At 40.4% G+C, this 22,409-nt stretch overlaps 2 protein-coding genes across 3 annotated transcripts; both read right to left on the bottom strand.

Moving 5' to 3' along the window:
• Nucleotides 1-13,075: 13,075 nt before the first annotated feature.
• dynll2a (dynein, light chain, LC8-type 2a) lies at nt 13,076-17,393 on the bottom strand. The gene is made up of 3 exons (XM_085130820.1): nt 16,900-17,393; nt 16,220-16,363; nt 13,076-14,904 (listed from the first exon to the last, which is right to left on the bottom strand). Exons 2-3 carry the CDS (start codon nt 16,349-16,351, stop codon nt 14,767-14,769), a joined length of 270 nt encoding a protein of 89 aa, XP_084986946.1. The 5' UTR covers nt 16,352-16,363; nt 16,900-17,393; the 3' UTR covers nt 13,076-14,766.
• Nucleotides 17,394-17,507: 114 nt separating this feature from the next.
• srsf1a (serine and arginine rich splicing factor 1a) lies at nt 17,508-22,107 on the bottom strand. Of its 2 annotated transcripts, XR_014868716.1 has the most exons (5): nt 21,685-22,107; nt 20,981-21,156; nt 19,382-19,554; nt 18,374-19,202; nt 17,508-17,955 (listed from the first exon to the last, which is right to left on the bottom strand). XR_014868716.1 is itself a non-coding variant. In XM_085130818.1 (4 exons), the coding sequence occupies exons 1-4, from the start codon at nt 21,870-21,872 to the stop codon at nt 19,005-19,007; spliced, it is 735 nt and encodes a 244-aa protein (XP_084986944.1). In that variant the 5' UTR covers nt 21,873-22,107; the 3' UTR covers nt 17,508-19,004. The 2 variants fall into 2 exon arrangements, 1 of the variants encoding a protein (XP_084986944.1); XM_085130818.1 differs by having other exon boundaries at nt 17,508-19,202.
• Between the last annotated feature and the right edge of the window lie 302 nt (nt 22,108-22,409).

Here is a 22,409-nt window from a genome sequence, read left to right as displayed (position 1 = left end):
CATTTGAGCTTCCTATCTTGTTTTTATCCAAAGTGCATTATTATTAATAATAATATTATTAGTGTATGCTAATGGCCCTGGTCCTTAGTTTTATATGTCAGGTAAAGGTAAATTACTGGAGCATGTTCCAGGGCTCTTGCAGTGCTCCCTCGACTTTTCCTCACTCACAGGAGGAATACAGCAGATATGGATGGATAACCTCCTTGTGCTGTAACAACATGTATGGATGTGCCGTCCTGAAGGAGTGTGAGTACCTGTGCAACCTGAGCAAAATCAGTCAGGAGGGATAAGGAGAAAGCAACAGTCTATGGCCACTGCCTGCAGGTCCATTCCTTTTTTGGGGGGGTTGTCTAGTTGTTACTTAAGTTTAAAAGAATTGTTCTTATACTGTGGTGATCAAGTTTATTGCCCAAAAAAACAGGGGGAAAAATCAGTGTCTATTTTTCATTGTAAAACTTAATGTAAATGAAAAGCAGAAAGACTATATTTTGTCACCTGTATTGATCAGTGTCATGCAAGGACTTAAGGTACAGCCAGAAATCAGACATAGGCTACACAAGATTTTGTCCTCTTTTCATGGCTGCATCTCTGCCCGGTGTTTTTCTTTCTCCTGGTCTGCGTGACTAAAAATTCAAAAGTAATTACCTGCTCGGCTTCCTCTGCAGGTTCACAGCACCCTGATTAATGTAGAGGCACGCACACTTGCCATTAGCGGCCATGAGAGGTGGAATGTTCTGACAGGACACATTCGCTGCTGCCGAAACCTGCGCAGAGTTACACAGAATACATACACTCAGTGGTCATACAGTCACATTTCTGAAGGTAACTTCATAATATCCAAACGTTATTGAACCAGTTTTCAGTGTTTCTTTTGTGTTAATTTTACAGTGTAGTATTGCACACTGATTCCCAGCTCCATGTTTTCACTGGGGACACAGTTAGTACTTTATTTAAGTGTGTAAAGGTTTACTTCACTTGAGTTTAAATTTAACCTAATTTTAACACGCTTATTCTATAACATACCATGATTGCTGCTGCACAGCAGTGAAATGCTGGTGATTTTGCACCGGGGAGTTTTCTCTGTATTATCGTAGGGTTTTTACCTTTAGAATATAAAGCACCTCAAGGCGATTCCTGTTGTGATTGTTGCTAAATAAAAATAAGTGAACTAAATTGCTTTTGGGAGTATTTCTTTGCTCTAAGGGTTGTCTGTCTCAGTGCTTGGCTCCAGTGTCCACTTCCTGTAAGATAATGTGGTTTAGATCCACAATAATGAAAATGTGACACCCTATCCTGAGAATTAGCCTGAAGTTAAAAAACTTTTAAATTCTAAATAACATTAATTTTAGTTTACTAAAATCAGTACTACTACTACATCAGTTTTATTAATAGCAGTACCCGTTGGCCTAAACGTGCCACGCTTTGCAAATTTAGAAAAATGCAGCTTGGTTGCGTTTGTATAACAACCACGGCCTGGTTCAGGTGCTGGATCCTGCTCTTTAAAAGGAGCGGAAAATCATTTCTGATTTTTTATATATGCATATATATTGTTATATATGCATGAGCAGATTTTAGATTACTTCAGCATTTCCAGGTTTCAGTGGGGTTGGAAAACAATTTAATATAATTTTAAGCACCTCAAGCAGCAGTGGGCTCTGTTAAGTCATAGTTAACAAAACAAAAGTGACACTTTGAAGTAGCAGGAAGAGCAAATACTGCAATAAGTATATGGACTTCATACTTTCAGAGAAATCATATTCTTTAGTCTGCTTCAGCTTCTTTTATCATGCAGATAAAGATTTTACACACCAACCTTGCAACCACCTATAACTGGATTGGTGTCAAATAAACTGACAAGCACTGTATACTCTTCAAACTAGCAGCACGCACGCAGGCTGAATTTCAAATACTGGAGTGACTACATGTTTATATCTGCACAGTTATGTTTTCAAGCCTGAAGGCAAGTGATGGCTGTAGTAATATATCAGCCATCACATCACATCACATTGTTATTTCTTATGTATGAATGATATGTGGACCTGTTAGATAATTCAACCTGACATGTCAAATAAAAAGCTTTATTTCTGTTGATCCCATGACATAATAATATTATGTTATTACAAAGTTATTAACATAATAATAAGGCCTTTGGTTTGCACTTCTTTTTTACTGATGATACCTTTATATTTTTGACTTAAGTGATATGACCTTGACCTGCAATCGAGTTTTTTTTTTTTATGCTGTGCTGTTCATACTCACTTTTGTAAAAATTTATGACTGTGGCCATGTGGCCACCTTAAAAGTACAAAAAACCCTGAGAGTTAAACGTGTGCTGTCAAGGTTGCTCCTTCGTTCACTTAGAGGTGAACTCTCCCATCTCTCCTCCCGCTGTCCAAAACCCATAGATTTTTATTTTGGGTAATAAATGTGCCAATACCACGAAAATGTGACAGTAGCAACAGTAACCTTTAGTGTCAAGATTATTTTTTCTGTCAGCAATTTATTTGCCTGGCCTGTCAGATGCAGTAGCGCGTTATCGGTCCAAGTCTATAAGCTCGTTTTATTTCTTTTTTGTTAACAGTTAATGTATAACCGGGTGTACAAGGAATCAGCACATTTCCTTTTACCTCATGCACAGATCGATGCTGGTGTGGCTTCGCTGCAAGGGAGCTAAATGGGATCATTGTCAGGAGAGCAGCGCTTCTCATGCTGGCTGGAAAAGAGAAACTGAATATACATTTACAGGTTTAATCATGTACTACTGAGTGGTTTGGGGGTGTTCTTACAGTAAACTAAAGAGAAATATAACTCCAATTATTTAAGAAAATGCTGAGAATTAAGAAACGTCAGCCTCTCAGGTTTCTCTGTGCCAGCCTGTCATGATGAGCCCTGATCTTTCCAATAAAAACTGTTTTTACTACAAACATGAACTTTGATAGCAAAGGCCTCACAGGAGCTCCTCTGAATCCACTTTCTTTATATAAGTCAGCTTTTGAACAATTAAAATTCTGGCCTCATGCCACCTAATGTGAAACCCGAGTTATCTATTATTTCATGAGTAAAGAGAAAAGCTTCACACTCAGTCAACCATGGTGTCTGTCTTGTCCCCCTGTGAGTGCTTAAAGTACCTGCCTTTTTCCTTCCTTGTGTAGCTCAGATGTGACTCCCTATTGTGGTAATCGTAGAAAAAAAAGGTTTATATATTTCACTTCTTTAAAAAAAATCTAATTTATTGATTTATTTTGTCACAAGAAAGGTAAAAGACAAGTATATCTTACAGAAAGCTGCATACTTTCACTGTTTTGGCCTCAAGAGACTACCACATATGAGTAGATTTGAGCTCCTTATTATATCAGATTTAGATTTGGATTTATTGATCATTTCACTTTTTCATTTATTTATTTATATTAGTGAAAATAGTTTCACATGTGTTAACGAACAGCTGGCAAAATGGGTACGCATTAACCCACTGCTGCAACTTTAATCTAATATCAAAAATTACACAGTTAATTTTGCCCATTCTGTTTCACAGTTTAGTGCAGTAATGTCAAACTCATATTAGATCGTGGGCCAATTACAGCCCACTTTGATCTTAAGTGGGCCGGACCAGTGAAACTCTTCTTTCTGTTAGTGTAAACAGATTAGCTACACATTGAATCCATGAGATATTTTAATATGTTTTGAAAAAGTGGTTAAAAAGTGTTTAAGTGCAATCATACATCTCAGTTTTTCTACATGATAAAAAAATGTTGCCGTAGTAAATGAATCTATCAGCATGACCGCTTAGGATTAAATTGTAAGAGAATGTGTTTTATAAATGTAAATGTGTCAGATTACACCCAATAAAGTTCTGGTAGCTCGCTGACTTGCCTGTAATTATAAAAAAGAAATGTATTGTTAATGGTAAATGGGCTGTATATGTATAGCGCTTTACTTAGTCCCTATGGACCCCAAAGCGCTTTACACTACATTCAGTCATCCACCCATTCACACACTGGTGATGGCAGCTACATTGTAGCCACAGCTGTCCTGGGGCGCACTGACAGAGGCAAGGCTGCCGGACAATGGCGCCACCGGGCCCTCTGACCACCACCAGTAGGCAACGGGTGAAGTGTGTTGCCCAAGGACACAACGACCGAGACTGTCCAAGCCGGGGCTCGAACTGGCAACCTTCCGATTACAAGACAAACTGCCAACTCTTGAGCCACGATAATTTACAGGGGTTTTTTACAATGGACCCACTGTAATAAACAGATTTATTTTTTTTTAGCAGATAGCAGATGTCATTTAATTGTTTATCTAGTACTTAATTATTCAGGTGTAGTATGGATAAACTTTCTCAGCAGGAAAAGCTGTCAAACTTACACAAAAACACAATTAAAAATAAAAAATTATGCCCTTCTTCACATTTTCTAAAGCCATCCAGTGGGCCAGATTGGAGTCTTAACCCACCCAATTCTGGCCCCCAGGCCTTATATTTGACAATCCTGATTTAGTGGTTACGCACATCTACAAACTATATAACACAATTAAAATGGCTCATTTAGGGTGTAAAATTGACTGAAATTTACATATCTGTTCAATTTGAGCACTCGAACGCTTTCTTACTACAAGCCTCATTCTCCCATTCACACAATCAATGAGGAGGGCAACTCATTTGTAGGTATCTTGCCCAAGGACACTTTGGGCAAGATACTAGAAAAGGCAGTGATTGAACCACCATCCTTCTGATTGATACATGTCTGACCTACAGAACCACAGCAACCCTTACAAAAACAATGTAAAGCTGAGGCTGACGGGAAGGCCATGTATCTTTAGTTGTTAATGATCAGCATATTTATATGAACATCACAATAGTTGTATACATATGCACACCTCGGACTTTCAGTACAACTCATGCCACCTATAGAAATACTATGACATTACTTCAGTTCTTGGATGTATTAGCGATGGGCAGGAGCAGGAGTACAGAGCACTGATCTGGGAGGAATCATCTGCTTCTGAATGTGAATAAGAATCAAGAAATTGTCATCTTCAGATAGAAGAAGTCATCCACAAGTTATCCACATCGACAACAGGAATATCATTTCATATAACAAGCGTATCGAGTGTGTCTGTGGACGGCTACTATGCAATCAGGTAAGAGTGGGTTTTGACTGCTTGGGAAACAATTCAGCTTTATATTCAAGTATTCATATTTTTTCACATTCTTTGTTTGTTCCTATAAATAATGACTGCCAATTGAAGCAGGTGCTCGTGGTCCATGAATTGTGCTCCAATTGCTGTCATCAAAAAGCCGCTGGTGAGTTCCCAGACAGTTGTAATGGACAAAGGGACCTGACAATTGCCCCAGGTAAAAGAGTCACAAGACACATGAACTGGTAGGCGTGAATACCTGTTTAAAATATTGTGCCACTACTTGACACCAAATTTCCTCACAGGCATTCTTGGTTACCACATGATGCAACTTTGACTTTTTGTGTAGAGCCACCATGTGGAGGACATTTGTTTTGTTTTTTTGTCTGTCATTTCTGAGTTATTCATTTATTGAAATCTTCCCTGAGAAAATAATAAAAAATTATCCTTTTTTTTATGTACAGAGGCTTATGACATTAAAATGACATTGAAGTAAAGCTGGACATGGTGCCAACAGATCTGCACTCAGAGACCCATTTTCCAAACACCGCCCCCATTCTCAGCAGTGGACTCTGGACCTCTGTCTCCACGGTCCTCTGCTCATCCCTAAAATTAATTCATCTGCACATCTCTGTCCGCAGAACACCACATTAACCCCGACCGCAGGAGGCATCCTGACGGAAAAAATGTCCCTCGCTGGCATCATGGTGAAACATCAGTTTGACCTTTCCACCTCGGACCCTCTCTCTGCTATTTTCCCACCCTCAAACCCAGACTGTTCCCTCACACTCTTTAGCGGTTTGAAAGAGTCAAAGGTAAAGGACTAAATAAGTCCAAACTAAAATGCCATGCAAAAACTAACATCGCTCTCTAAACATGTCATTTGTTGGAGGACAGAGAAACTGTAATTGGGGGCCATTAGCTGCTGCCCAAGACTGGTCATGCAGGGTCAGTTTGTAGATTGAGACACGGTGACTGCACAGTCCCACCACCTCCATCGGCGTCCTCTACCTGTGTGACTTCCCCACCCTTCTGATCTCCATCACCAAATCCTGTGCATGCTACACACAGACACACGAAGTAACACACACATACCACATGCACATGCCTCCCCAAGCCCTTTTTTTGTATTGTCTACAAACAGACCTTGAGACACAGCCAAGAACACCCAGCAGCAATCACATAAAAACCCACTTTTATAACAGCTTTAAAATTCTGTCAGACCAATCTAAACCCCATCAGTAAATCCCTGACAGCACCCGTACTACCCTTCTGTGATCCAAGGGTGGGTCTGCCCTGTGAATGTGGCTCTGTAGCATTTTTTACATATCAAATATCAGAATAGAGGAAATACTTTGATTTGAAGTGGATTTCATTTAAAAAATATACCATCATTTGTGTCGAATATGAGAGTAAATCAGCATGAGAAAGTTATAACCTTAGCTAAGCTATTTTAACTAAGAAAAGCAAAACGAAAACATTTAACTAAAGTTTTAACTAAAGAAAAATGAAATAAGTTATGCTAGGCTATAAGGATAACATGAAGCACAACTAAATGGCAAATGTCTGTTGCTTAACATCTAAAGAGTGCAGCGGCAGTGATTTTGTTGCACAATAATTGTTTTGTTGCACTGCCAATAGCCTCAGTCATAGCTGTGATCTGATTTCCCCATGCTGGTGCTGTTCCTACATCATAACAATGTTGGTCCAGGATCAACATCTGTTGCCCACTTGTGTGGGCATTTGCTAAGAAGTTAGCTAAAGAGCACCATTCAGACTTCCTAAGCTGCCCAGCCTGCTGATGCTAGCACTGTGCTCCTGTAAGCTTAAGCTACCTATAGCTAGCAGCTATATAAGTATTCATGAGCTCCACAGGAGGCAGAGATGTAGCATCAGTATGACAACTGCTATGCTGACCAGCTAAGTATCCCTTTCTCCTGCAGACTGCCCATGCTGTGTCCAGATTGACATTTAATTTGTAACTTCTGTCAAAATTATGTGATTTAATTGGCTAACTGGTAACCATACATACATTCTACTTTAGAAATCACAACAACAGGCTAATAGTATACACATTTAATATAAAATCCTAAGACCGAAGGCCCCATTAGCTCCAGGGCCCTGGGAATCTTTCCACTTTCCATGCAATAATTCATGAGGATAAACTCAAAATGAGCCACGTTTTAGCACCAAAATGCTAAGCTATAATAAAACTAAAATGATATTATTTTATTTTAATGAAGTTATTGTTGTAGGGTCTTTACCTTGCAATACAAAGCTCCTTGAGGTGACTGTTGTTGTGATTTTGTTCTATATAAATAAAATTGAATTGAATGTTGAACTAAACTGCTGTATTTAAACTAAAATAATCTTGGCTAAGCTAAAGCAGACAAAGATCAAATTAATCTTTAGCTAAAACAGCTTGTGAATTCAATTACTAAAGGTCTCTAAATCAGGTATATTCTTTACTAATCTTTATTCTTTGTTTGGATCCAGAAACAAAAACTGAAAAAAGAACTGCAAATATATGTACTGCAGCCACAGAGTCAGTGCAACTGCAGTTTCACAGTCTGTCTCATAAAGAACTGCCCTCCTTTATGGCCCTGTTGCCCAAGATCACATGCCTTCAGAGCTGGGATATGATCTGAGATAAGGCAAGAAAGTACCGAAACAGGCTGAACCACTCTCCTTCCTCCTTGCGCTGCTTACACAGGTGAAAGAACTGAATGGTAACTTGCCAAAATTGAGTTTTCAGATTTTTAGGAATAAACACAAACTCTACCAAATCAAAAGAAATGACTTAAACAAGCTTACATCATCATATCTTAAAGCACTTTTAAGAGAGACTTAGATCACACTTCTTTGGAAGATATCAAAGAGAGTCTGATGCCCTCATTGCATTTAAGTTTTGCAAATCATGTCTTCATGATAAGCTGATTGCCTTATCCTTGACGGCAGCGCACAGTGAGAGCAGTAAAGGAGCAGGATTACAAGGTGATGGTCCATAAAGGGTTTGGCTTAGATAAGATGCTTTGTGGGAAGAAGAGGGCCGGTGACTTTAGGGCAGGAGAAAACAGGTTTTCTGATTTAGAGTCAAAAAAGCCAGAGTTTGCGCTTGCGTTTTTTTTTTTTTTTTTTAATTTAAGGATCAATCGTGAAGTTCAGTTTAACCAGGAGAAAAGTTAGTTTATGTGTTTTCAGGAGGGTCTGAGCAGACAAGGTCATAAAAATATCGCGGTCCATGAAAGGAAGCCATTTCAACCTTTAGCCTGTTCCTTACTTAGTCATCTCGAAAGTTTGCCAAGACGGGAAATTACTTTAAAAGTGTTCTGAGCTTCTTGCATAGTTTGCCGTTTGGTAATTAAAAACATTAAAACTGAGGAGGTGTGTATGTGTGTATTTTGGTTGTTCCTTCTCCTGCAGTGTTTTGCTGGCCTGATTAACTTTGTGTGTGCATTGTTATGCCAGTAGTCTCAATAAAATTCCTCCCCGCTGACGTCCTCCTTTCTAATCTTCAGAATGCCTCTGTTAATGAGCCTAATAGCATATGAGCGATAGCACACCCGAGTGAAGCCGCACAGGGTGACTGCTTCAGCAACTTCCCGCAATGCAATGCACACCTTCATGGCTTCAGTCCATTCAGAGGAAACCATTAGAACAAACTGCTCTTAGGTGCAGCAAAGCAGACCGGGCATGATCATTTATGAACTAGATCACCTTTGGGTGCCCTACGGAAGGACAAAGCACAGTCGGTCCGCTTAAAACTCTCACACACTTCATCTAAGGAGCAATAGAAGTGGTGAAGTCATGGAAAAAAAATGTATTTAATTCTCATGATCAGTGTAATCAGTAACTAAGTTTCCCTTTAGTCATGGGAATTTTTTCCCCTCTAAAACCTCTTGTAGCATTTCATAATTATCCATTAATGTGAAAAAATATTAGGTTCGAATATGTGAAAAAAGTGCAGGATGTGCAGGGTCTGTATAGTTTTTTTGGTAAAGTCTGTTGTTCTGTGCCTTAGTAATGTAGACAGATGACTAAATGTCAACAACCCCATTATGAGGTAGGAAAGTTTCCTGGTCTGAATGTTTGTTCTGGGGATTTGTGGCTTTTCACAGGGAAATAAAAGGGAAAAAATCAAATATCTGAAATTTTGAGGAATCACGAGGTCATGCATTTACTGACACTACAAAATAAACTTAAAGCTGAATACTTTTTCACATTTCAATCATAATAATTTATAAAATGTTATTAAAAACTTTAAAAACCAGTTTATTCTCATTTTATATCAGCGATTGAGTGGAGTTCTTTGCAAAGAAAGAGAAATACTTCCCTCATCTGGTCAGAGTGTGGAAGTGCATAAAAGACAACAATCTACACTACATGAACCAAACTGTTGGGCCACCTACACATCACACCTAGTGGAGCATTTTCCATCCATAGATAATAATATAGAGCTGGTCCTTTTGCTGCTATAGTATCTCCCAGTTTTTCGTTTTTGTTTTTTGGGGCGAGAGGGCTTCTACAATATTCTGAAGTGTGTCTGTGGGAATTTTTAGACATTTTTAAAGAAGAGCATGTGGGCGGACAGACACTGGCTCCAAGTCCCGATTCTAGTTTGTCCCAAAGATACTTAATGGAGGGTATCCTTGGTATCCTTGATGGATACTTGGTGGATCATGCCTTTATAGACCTTGCTTTGTGCACTTGGGCGCAGTTGTGCTGGAAAAGGGCCTTTACCAAATCATGAAGCTCAGGTTTCATGGCATGGGGAGATTTGGAACTTGCAACTATTGAATGAGCAGTATTGGTGACTTTTGCACACTTAGCTCTTCAGCACATGGTGACCCTGCCCTGTGGCCAAAGGCACAAGGTTGTGGTCATACTATAGGCTTTAAGACTGTCAGTTAGGTGTTATTCAGATTTCACTAAATAAACAAAAGAATTTCTGAGTCGCAGTTGTATCAAACAACCATGTTAAAGTTTGGGGATTTAAGTCATAGACTGTACAGTACTGTGCAAAAGTCTTGAGCCAGTCCTCATTTTAGGGGTTGTCCCCTGCTGGCCTTCAAAGGGAATAAACAGGGATGGAGGTTTGGTTCTAAAAATAAACCTGCTTAGGAGAAACCAAACCTTACAATTGTTATTATCTAATTGCATGTATTTTCACAAGCTGGTACTGGTGATAGTCCCAGACCAGAACTGGGTCTGTGTATGTGATTTGTGAACTGATTATTGTGTAGCATTGACAGCAGAAGTCTGTGATTTCAACTGAAAAAACACTGTGGTGAACAGAATCTTTGGACTTCATCTGTCAATCATTGGTGAATTTCTTACAATAGACAGTGGACTTCAAACTTTGGGGCTAGCAATTTATTGGGCAATCAGATGTAATTGCGTGGGTATAGATGGGCACTTAACTGAGCTGCTGTTAATTCCACGTGCTTTCCCTACTGTGGTACGGAGGTGATAGTGATTATGTTTCATGTAAAAAAAAATTTTTTTTAAACATGTATGAAAATCACTATGGGCACTATGCAAAGAAGAGCCAGTGCATGTTCATCTCCACACTATGGCTTAATATAAATAATTCAGGGCTTCTTGTGCACCTTTTTTCAAACACTAGACATTCATCAATCACAACAATAGTGGACAAAAATATTAATTTTCAAGGATTTTCATCCAATGATGAATTCAAATTTGACTTTCCCGGACAATAACACCACATACTTCAACCTACGCACAATGTAATTGCAACCAGCGAATCCAGTAGCTTCTATTAACACATGAATGTGTTTCTCAACATCCCTGATGTTTGAATCTGAGTCATTTGCCTCCTTGTTGTGCCAGCGTGAAATACGCCCACTGGTCATCTCGAAGTCTATGAGGGAGCTGCAGAGCATAAACATTCACCACATCAATGAGAGCCACGCTCTGAACAAAAGAAAAGGCTATTTTCAGCCAGCGCCAAAACATCAGCCTCTTTAGACCAATTCAGGTTATTCACATGCTTTTCATATTGAACCTGTGCTGAGCTGAATAGAGCTATTTAAGTGCAGAGAGGTAAAAATGTTGCCATGAAAGAGTCCTTTTAAGACTTTTTGCAGATTTGGATATGAAAGCTATTTAATGACAGTGTGAGATGGAGCTGGATTTAAATCTGCTTTAACACTATGAGAAAGTTATTTGGTAGAATACAATACTCTTTATACTGAACAAGCCACAGTTCAGAAAAATACCCCGAATTTGTGTCAAAGTGTGAAACATGGCTCTAGATATATATTAACTGTGTGACTAGTTTTCAAGCAGCAGGGGTTAGTTTTTGGTCCAGTCAATTATCTATGCTGTCTACATGTGAATGTGCTCCAACCATGAATTACAGCTCTGTGTGGGAAGATGGATGAAGGCAGCCAGAGGCTATGAAAGAGAAAGCAGGCAGGTATGTGGGGGGGGGGGGGGGGGGGCTGATGGGAAAAACAAGAATGTAAAACAGCAGCGAAGGTTGGGTAGAAAAGCAGACGGGCCTCTGACGCACTTCTGTTTAAAGTGTGAGTGAATGTGAGACCGTAATGGTACATCACGTTTTTAACAGCATTCAGACTCCTTATTCGTGCCACTCACTCGTGGCTTCCTTGCTCACTAAACAAGGGCTGCAAGTGAATCCCGAATATTTTTTAAAAAGAGGAACTTTAGAGCGAGTGTGATGCAATGATAAGTATCAAAAGAACAAAGCCTTGCTTAACTCCAGCGAGCATCTTATTTCATCCACTCTGACCCCAGTCTGTCGCTACGAATTATTCATTAGTCACTTGTTCTTTGATTTGTCTGCTTTCTCAGCTCTGCTGGCTTCGTGAGCTCTTGTTTCTACAGATTTCCACTTACAGACATCACGTAACTGCAGCACGTTACACAAGTGCCACCCGACTCATGCAGTTTTTATCAATGAGAAAACAACAGCCAAAGGCATGAACAAGAGCTCTCTGCAGATGGTCTTTTTTGTATGCTGTAGTGCAATCACAATTTTTGCAGAGAAACGAAGCACACACAAAAAAACCCCATAAAATCTGCTTTTCTGTGATATTAATACACAGTAATGCATGCCATTACACCAGCCCTTAGCCTGACACATAACGTCTTGGCTGAAGGAGTTAGTTTCTTCATCCGCCACCTGTCATCTGCCGACAGGTTTTAACGCACACCAAACAAAACCGGCTCTGGTCGACTGCATGCAAATCAGTGAAATCAGCTGATGTAGTATTTAAACATAGATTTAGAGAGTTTGGGTGATTGCAGTGCATTAACTGAAAAACAAAATGATGACTGAAATATAGCAAAATATAGCACCACATTGTTGATCTGTTGAAACATAACTGACAGCTCATTTGAAATAGCTGGACTTTAATTTGCCTATTTTAAAAGTGTCAAAGCTTTTTAGTTCTACAAATGTGCAAACATAAACCCATCAGCCATTTCATTCAAGGTGCTGGAAAGATTCCTGGAACATTTTGGTCCATATTGACATGACGGTATCACACATTTGTCAGCTGCACATTCACGATGAGAATCGCGCGTTCCACCACATTCCAAAGATGCTCTGTTGGATTAAGACCTGGAGAGTGCCGAGCCCGTTTTAGTACAGTGAAATCAGTGCCGAAATCAGTGAAATCAGTGAAATCATGCTGAAAGGGATGGACATGGTCAGCAACAATACTTAGGTAATCTGTGGCATTTAAATGGCACTCAGTTGGTACCGAGGTATCATCAGGAGTATCATTTTGCTTTAAAAATGCAGCCTGGGAAGTCACCCTCAAGTTTAAAAAATAAAAGAAAATACTGTGAACACCAACAGATTTAAAGTCAGACACTCGCATGCACGGGTACAAAAACCACTGTTTTTGCTCAGATTTGCCTCAGAGGGACAGAATGAAAGACCACAGTGTAATAAGTCAACATTTTATTTTATCGAGTTACATGGTTTTGGTTCTGTAGCAACCTACTGTATTTATTTCTGATGAAGTGCAATTGTACTCAAGCCAGTTACATTTGAGAGCAATGACAGGCACACGTTTTGTGCAAATTTAACAGCATTGGAACGGCTCCTACATATACACAGCAAAAATACATGCCAGAGGAAAACAATACTAAATCAGTTTACATTGACAATAGTTAGGAAGACGTCCCTCAAAAAAAGAAAGAAAAAAAACTTAGAGAGAAACGATGTCAAACCAAGCTAACACTTGAGATACACATTTCACCCGTAGCTCACATAAAGGAGGGAACATCTGAGAAACATTCGGCCTTTATCCGTCATCTGGCTCTGTGCACGAATACCCTCAAATCTGTCCTCACAGACAACATATTTAATCAGAACGCAAACACTGTGCATCGCCATTTCAAACTAGTTATGCAGACATTACAAAACGAAAAGCCAAAAATCTGAGATAGACAAGAGGAAGCCTGCTTCTTGTTGCTTTGAAAAGTCCCAACTCTGAATGCTTTGTCCTTACCTCATGTCTGGCAGTACACTGGCAATGCAGAACTAAAGGCATTGTGGGGGGGGGGGGTTGCAACTTAAAAAGGTAGCCACAAAAGACGTCACAGCCTGAAACACATGGGCGTTGGTAGCCTTGGTGGAGTCGGCTGCAGATGCTTCATCTAAACATTGTCCTAATGCTGCTTTATAGCAATTACTGGGACAAGACACACTTAGCCCAGGCCATTATTCACAAACTCAAAGGTTTAACAAAACTAATAATAAAACACACAAAAGTGTCCAAGAAGAGCTTCTGTTTGTCTCCTATATAACATTTAAATAATCTGTGGTAAAACATGCAGGAACACAGGATTATAAGACTCAAGTCCGAGTAGTTGAGATGGGAAATTTGGGTAGCCAGTCTCTAGTGTCACAAGTCGTACGTTACAGGTTAAGGTCTGTGTATGGGAGGCTTATCGGCCCCCATCGTTCTTCACAGTGAAAATTTAAGAGCGGTCGAACTGAAAATCCCTGCAAATGATTGCACTGACTTGTGTTGGGTCCAAAATGTGACATCTTTTCTGAACACGGCTGCAATAATTTCACTTCTGCTGTGGGTCTGTCTTAAATCCCAATTGAAAACAGTGGAGATACTGAATCGCGTGCATCTTCAAGCAACATAATTCCTTGGAAATTGGCAGCAGAGATAACAAACCCCATTATTTGTTTTCTTTATATAATCACAGGTTAATGTGGACGATGATTTGCTAAACCGGTGCACGCGGGATGGTTTTACCATCAAAATCAACGTTGTCTCGTAACGGGGTCTGGCAATGCCACTTGAGAAGGAAAGCGGATGCACCACTACATTCTACAGCTTTCCTTTCACGTACAATCAAGGGCCACATTGAAATCTTTTACAACCTAGAATTTAACAGCATCAACAAAAACGACTTCCGTTGCATTCAAATGGCAACTATCAAAAAGTAAACTTACTGTAACATACATATTAAATAGTGTATAGTCCATGCAATTGCGCATGGCCGGTTTTGCATCGTTATGGTATGTCGTTATTAGTGTATGGGAGACATCAGCCACCAGTGCATTTCCGATTTAGGTTCAGGGAGAAAAACTCCTCAATACCCATCAGAAACTTCTCAGCCTGACTTGAAGAGCAAGATGGCCACCTGGCCCAGATAAAAGTAAATGAAGTGCTTCGTCTCGTGGGTGACGTAGCTGCCGAAGTTCCTCCCGACAATGCAGTGCCAGGTGGGGTTGTACTTCTTGTCAAACTCCTGAAAAGAGTCAAGAGGACGACAACAATCAGGGTCCAAGTTACTTTATATGGATTGGATGGATTTATATTGTATAGAGGTCATGCCCAACCTTAATTTTCCTGAAGGACTAATTAAAATATTATTAGTTACAATGACATTATAGCACATTTAATCCCTGCTTTTTTCTATATCAAACCAGTTTCAGTTAAAGCTATTCAATAAACTGGATAACTGTCTCCACACTGTGGTCCTCAGCAGGAACATGGGAGTTGTATGAGCTGCAGCGGGAAATGCAAAAATAGTTGATAATCTGTAAGCACTAATTTGTTATTTAGATCATTTATTTAAACAAGTTTAACATTCATGCCAATATGCTGCAGGCACGTGTGTATGAGAGCTAGAAACAGACTTGCAATAGCACACAAAAACCTGCTTAGCCAGGCTTTTCATAAGAAAAACATTACAGTTTTACTTGTTTATTACTACTATCGCTTTCCTTTTTCTTGTTACTTTGTGCATTAGCAGCCAACAGTTTGAAGTTTTTGTACTTCTTCTTAAAGCACTCTATAAATATAGGTTTGAGTTCCACTCTTGTATTGGGAAATTGATGCATATAAAAACAAAGAAATCAAAAGCTTTTTTTAAAATTCTAGTTTATGTAATTTTGTGTAAGAGCATGTGCAGAGGGGGCCTTACAAACAGTACCAATGGGCTAGAGTGGAAAGGACCAAGGACACATAACTTATTTACCATCAGTTTTAATGCATTTCTATTAGCCCCTTTCCCCTCCAGTATATTCTGGATTCAAATGTTATACTTCAAACCCTTCATTTTAAATCTTTAATAACTTATTTTTGCTTATTTTAATCTACTGATGTCGTATAAGTTAAGTTGAAGCCAGTTAACCAATTAAAATCATGTCCAGTTGACACATTAAAGTAAAACACACATTAATGAATCAATGATTGTATGTACAAAATGTATAGGTTTTTGCATAGCGACAAAAACTTTTGTCTTAGTACTCAAGTACGATTATGCCTTTTAGTAAGAAGTCAGTGACTGCCATACAGTCTTCATGCTCTTGTGCTGCCACTTCTGACTAACTGCCATGTGTCACCAAATTCTAAAAATCCTGGAAACACCCCTGCTTTGGAGGAAGGATTTTTAAACGTGCCAAATAAAAAGAAAACCCTGACTATGTCTTTGATCACGTGTCTCATCTCCATGCTGGGCAAAAATAGATGTGAGAATGTGTTAGTGTCTCAATTTGCTGATCATGCTCTGTCGGTGAGAGCTCTGCTTGGATCCATCCATGCACCCCCTCTTGTCTCACCTTCTTGATGTAGGCTGCAATGTCCTTCTCTATGTTGTACTTCTCCATGGCCTGGGTGGCACAGTCCACCGCGTCCTGCTGCATGTCCTCGGACATGTCTGCGTTCTTGATCACAGCTTTCCTGTCAGTCATGGTTGAGGATGCCTGCGGAGGAAGAAGGGAGCACGTTCACGCACGTACCGCACTGAAAATTAACACCGCACGTGGTGATGGGGACGGTTTAGGCCAGCCCGGATCATCGCAAACACCACGAGCAGAAAACTGGCCATTTGGCAAAGCGTTTCCCACCAATCCCACTCATCTGAATCTACAACTCGTGGCTGTGTATTTGTGCCTATATGTTTGATCAGACGTTGACTTGAGCGTTTGCAAAGATTGAGTGCGAAACTTGATACAGGTGGAGTTAAATTACTTGGCAAAAATGACTTTCGGATTAAAGCAGCTTCTGCATCAGGAGGGCAAAAGTATCAAAATATGCCCACTCAAATATAGAATCCGCCAAAATACGCCAGTACAACCTACATATCCAAGCATTCAAAATGCAAAGAGACATACAGGAACAGATCATCATGTAAGAAAATATATAAACAAGAAAAATAACTCGAATCAGAAATATGTCAAGACATGAGAGTCAGTCTTTCCCCCCCTCCTCCTCAGATTATGAAAAATATGCAACCCACCTTTTCTCGAGCCACCTGAAAACACTCCTTTCCAAAAATAAGTAGCCTATTTCACCCAGCCGGTGGGTAAGGTTAGGATGATGCTGCGGGTAATTGCTTTTTAAAGATTTACACAATAAGCATGTAGGTAGGTTGGCTCTCCGCTGTGCTCCAGCAGCTCCCCGCCCCTCTGCTGTATGCTGAACCCTGCCATTGGCTGGGCAGCAGCTTCCCCGTGTGTTGCAAGCGTTTTCTCCAGCTCCTGTCTGCCGGCATCTTATTTCATCCCACAATGCATCATTCACGGTATACACCACCGACTGTGGGCTAAAAGGAAACGAGACCACGGCGCACGGCAGGCATCACTCGGCTGTGCGTAAAAGGCCCTTTCATCAGTCACCGTCACAGCTGAGGGACACGAGAGCTTTGAATAATGAACACGGGCAGGCTGCTGTGGTGGTGTTTCATGTCCACAGCTGATGCTCTGCCTTTGTTTCCTAACTCCATGGTTATCCTTAGTTGGTTTGGTTACAAACGTAAATGTAATGAGGGAGATCAAACAGGTTTATTTTATTAATGGTAAAGAATTCATGCTTGGGTTTATGTTGGAAATAAAGACAAACTAAATGTCCTTGTTTCAAAGTGTTTTATTGAAAATGCTAAGAGGAAGAAAAAAAAAGATTAAGCAAAATTAAAAACATACAAACTACACCCATGTGAAACCCCTTTCCCAACCTCCCCAATTTTTATTCCTTCATACCAGGCATCTACGACTCCATCCTTTGATCCAACTTCCTGGTCCTCAGTTTCGTTTTCTTCTAATAAAGCCATTATCCCTGAAAACCTTTAAAAGATAGGCAGGATGGGGGCCTAATAATAAAAAAAATGTTCTGAGACTCCCATTTGTTTGTTTTTTCTTTTTTTTTTTTTCTTTTTTTAAGTTCTGATATCAACTCATCTGAATCCTGGAAAACTGATCCCGTTCCGAGCATCCATCCTTGCCTATCCCTTCCCTAATCGATCCACTCATCCAGCTCCAAGGATTGGGATCCACTGAGCCACTCCTCCAATCAAAACCTTGAAATACCAGGAAGAAAATCAGAGGCAGACCGTTAGAATAAAATGTCAAGATTTGGGGGCCTATTTTTTTGTTTGTTTTTTAAGCCATGTTGAAGCACTCATGTCAGATTCAGATTTTTAAATGCCACTGAGCACAAAAACAATCACTCCCTGAAAACATTTAAAGCAATGAGGATATTTAAGTGAGACACTTTGCATCAAAGTAGTGAATTCACTTTTTTCCCCCACATTTGACAGCAAAGATGTTACACTTACATCACAACACTTGATTTAGGACTGCTTATTCTGTCACAGGTCAGAAGTAGCATGTTAAAAACTGTATATATAACAAAGTACAGCACGTGGCTTTGTTAAAATGACATGCATGATACAGCAACCGATCAGAAACGTTCAATTTATGGAATATGAAGCGTACCATTGCCTCGACCTGATTGCTCCTAGATGTCCTATCCTGACCATACAAATGAAATGTTCTCCACAATGGTTTTATTCCAAATCACTTTAATCCTTCTCTTCAGATGTCTAAAGGAAGACACAAGGGTAAAATACAGTTAAGCATCGGGCTCCCCGTCCAAACAGCCCACCCCACATATCCAACGAGAAGCTTTTTTTTTTAATATATAAGAAAAAAACAAAACAAAACCAAAAACAAAACTTCAAATTTTCAGTACTTGCAAAAACATTGAGTGAAGGTTATAAACAACTCAACATTTTTGAAGTTCGACACAGCACAATTTCTACTTTTGCAAAACTTTAGGACAGAAAAAAGGGAGCGAGAGGTGGAGAGAGAGGGGAGTGGGAGGGAGAGGGGGAGAAGAAGGGACAAAGCTGCAGGAGACAGAGGGGAAGGGTTGAAGCATGGGTGGGGGTGGTACAACTACATACCAAGATCATCCACAAGGACACCAGGACACGAAAAAGGAGGGGGGGGGGGGGGGGGGGGGGGAGAGAAATTAAAATCAATAGCTGACATCTGGAGAAACTCATAGGAGGTAAAAACAGGAGGGTATACATCAAAAGGAGCAAAACATCGACGGCAGAAAAGTTTAGGAACGGGAGCGAGAGCGGCTGTGACGGGGTGAGTAGCGGGGAGATCCTCTGCCTCGACCACGGGAATTGCTGCGACTGCGGCTGGCGCTCCGACTGCGGCTCCTGCTCCGGCTGCCACGGCTGCGAGAGCGTGATCTTCCGTAACTTGGGCTGCGGGGACCGTCTAATTTCACACGAATGTAAGCAGTCTCTCCCTGGCGGACACAAGAGAACTTGACATTGAAAAGGCATACATTCCTGCCTACGGTGGAAATGCCACAGATGGAATAAAGGGCTGGCTGTTGTTCTCGACACGTCACGTTTCCTGACGTACTCACCTCAGCACAGCAAAGCAAAGAACAATTATCCATGATGCTAAAAATCATACACATACCTCATGGGAGCGGAATTTGGTGTTGTCCAGCTTGCGAACGGCATAGGTCATGTCTTCTTTGCGCACAAATTCTACAACTCCAGTCCCGTCTCTGTAAACGTCGGCGTAGCACACGTCGCCTGCCTCACGCATGTGGTCCTTCAGGTCCTGCCAGCTGCCGCTCTGAGGGAGCCCTGAAAAACACCAACATTACGTCAACACACACAGTAAACCCTCCAGCTGTGTTTATGTGCAAAGGGATGAATGTTTAAGAGCCCCAGAGCTGGTCTGTTTCAGATTTAGTCATTTAACGCCAAGATACACTAAGATTTGCTGCTGTGTTAATAAGTAAAAGACATATTTTATTTAAAAATGTGCTGGTTCTGATTACTTTTACATATTTAGTGTGCACTGCAGCCAACTACCATGAGACTGTTTTCTTTTTATACAGATTAAGGGAAATTTTAGTCTCTGGCCAGATCCACTCGATAAAAATAACAGCTCTCAGATGTCTGTCTGCTTTTTGTGACTGTCAACTTGTCCACTGAGAATTTACATCACAATCCACCCCCTTCTTATTATACTTCAAAGCAGTATTACAGAAATGATTACTCGACCGTCAGTATTATCGAAGCCCTAGATGTAGATATCAGTGGCTGCCACCAATAAAGAAAATCACATTTATCCTTAGGAGTTTTTGAAGTTTTCTTACATGTAAAACATTTTTACCCCAACGGGCTACCTACCACATACACAGAAATATGAATCTACTACCCCAATCATGAAGTCACGTCACTGGCTCCCAGTTCAATATATAATTACCTTTAAAATCTTTCACAAACAGTCAACCGTTTGGCCCATCAGTATGTCTGACTGGCTTAGTGTCTAAAACCCAGTTAGAAGTTTCAGGTAATCAGGAGCAGATCTTTTAAATGTTCATAAAATTAGACCCAATGATGCTGAGGGTTCCTTCAGTTATTGTGGTCCTGTTTTTTGCAACAAAGCCGCCAGCTGACCTGAGTTCAACTGTGTCTACATCCAAAAACAGACTAAAAAACTTTTTATTCTCAATGGTTTACACTTAACTGTGTGTTTGAAATGTAGTCTTATTTCCTTGTAAAGTTCTGTTGTTTTTTTAGGTTTTCTTGCATTAAATCACTGTAGAGCTATGCAATTTATTTTTAACTTGTAGTTAAGCACATCCAGTTGATGTGTAACGTAACGTGCTATATAAACAAAACTGACAAAGGAAATCACCATGTGTGTGAGAAAAATATTTAACCACTTGAAGTTATAAAATGACCAGAAACAACAGCAATACAAAACTTTGTCCCTGTCTTAACTCTATCCAGGTAGATTGTGCTTACGTGCAGTCACTGCCCAAAGGCTCACTGTGGTTGTGCAACAGCAAGTTTGCATAGGCAAAAGCATTCAAAGACAGTCTTAAAACCGCTGAAACACTCTACAGGAGATTTTGTTTCCATAACATAAAACACAAAAACTTTCATGTCTCTCAAAAACTACACTCACTATAATCATAAAAATAAAATAAGCCCCCGCCTTCAGACAGACAAATAACTGCCTATTTGCATAGGCATTGCATATTTTTGGTTTGTTTACCTGACACAACGACTCTGTACTCAGATCGTCTGGAGGGGGGTCCATATCTGCCTCTGGGCGCTCCTCCGATCCCAAACCCTCCTCTGGATCCCCTGCCGCTCCGAGGAAACTCCACTCGCAGTCTGTAGCCGTCGTAGTCGTATCCATCACGTCCATAGACGGCATCGTCAGCGTCCCTATTAAATAAAAACAGTTTCGCCTTAGACATAAACAGATGCACGACGGAACAGGCTTGCAACACGCAAGCAGCCATGTTAGCGGCTAGCTTTATTACTAAACGTCTACTAATCCGCTTTGCAAATGCAACTGCAGCATTTAGTCTCATGAAACTTTTGTTTCATGAAAAAAATAAAACGATTGACCAAATTAACATGTAGCAAAGCGTAAAGCTGCGAGTGCTTTGACGCAAGTCGTCTGCAGCGAAGAAGCGAAGCGGCTGTATTAATCTCCAGCAACATGGACATTAATACCACAAAGGCACCAAGCTTCAGCGCAGGAAAAATGGGACACAGGCGTATGCAAACCAAGTCGAAAGCGAAAGTAGCACGCGCTCACACATACCAAATTTAATTACGGGAATAACAGAAAAAAAACCATCCAGGAAATAGTCTGAGCCCTAAGCAACGCGTTAGCACACACACGAGTTTGTTAGCAACACAATGGGACCGCCTCGGGCTTGGCGCGGCTAACCGTTAGCTTCTTACCTGGGGTCTTCGAATTCAATAAAGGCGAACGGGGGTCCCCCTCTCCGGTTCTTCAAGTCGATATCTCGAATCGTCCCGTACTTGTAGAACACGTCTTCCACATCTTTTGTGCGTATATCTGGCGGGAGGTTTCCCACGTAAATTCGGCAGTCGTTGTTCCCAGCGGGGCCTCGCACAACACCCGACATCGCTGCTAACTCAAGCTAACAGTTCGCTGTTTCCAGGATTCTTTAACGCCTGCTGGTGATTAGACCCCGAGCGCCTGCGAGTGGTCGAGGCAAAAAGAAAAACGAGAAAGCAATCAAATGAGCGCCGTTTTACGCTACACTGTGAAGGGTATTTACTGAGCAGACAATACTCCCGACGAGGTGACTCCTACCCCAGCGCGTTTTTTTTTAACCGAGCAGGGCATTCATCAACACCGGAAACACTACAGCCGAGTCTGACACATCCGCCTTAGAAAATAGTCCGACCATATCCAAAGCTATCAATGTTTTTGTTAATAACATTTGTCGTCAAATAATATATATTATAATATATATTAATAATATATATATAATATCATATAATGCACATCGCTTATAATGCAAGACTTGCTATATTGGTATTATTTCTATATAATATAAGCATCAGCTAAATAATAAATGTTTTATAAATATAGACACTTACCAACAGGCTTATAATTTTGCTTCATTTTTACCAGTTGTTAATTCAAGAATATAATT

Source organism: Neolamprologus multifasciatus, chromosome 14 (genome assembly GCF_963576455.1).
Source record: "Neolamprologus multifasciatus chromosome 14, fNeoMul1.2, whole genome shotgun sequence".
Lineage (NCBI taxonomy): Eukaryota > Metazoa > Chordata > Actinopteri > Cichliformes > Cichlidae > Neolamprologus > Neolamprologus multifasciatus.
The sequence above is the reverse complement of the archived record's forward strand: the minus strand, read 5'-3'. Positions and strand labels throughout refer to the sequence as shown.

Excerpts from the sequence above, each read along its gene's own strand:
- dynll2a (XM_085130820.1), bottom strand. The coding sequence starts at position 16,351 with ATGACTGACAGGAAAGCTGTGATCAAGAACGCAGACATGTCCGAGGAC. Across the intron at positions 14,905-16,219 it reads TTGCAGCCTACATCAAGAAG|GAGTTTGACAAGAAGTACAA; the intron begins GTGAGACAAGAG and ends GACTCTTTTCAG.
- srsf1a (XM_085130818.1), bottom strand. The coding sequence starts at position 21,872 with ATGTCGGGTGTTGTGCGAGGCCCCGCTGGGAACAACGACTGCCGAATT. Across the intron at positions 21,157-21,684 it reads ATTGAATTCGAAGACCCCAG|GGACGCTGACGATGCCGTCT; the intron begins GTAAGAAGCTAA and ends TTTATTTAATAG. Across the intron at positions 19,555-20,980 it reads GTACAGAGTCGTTGTGTCAG|GGCTCCCTCAGAGCGGCAGC; the intron begins GTAAACAAACCA and ends GGTGTTTTTCAG.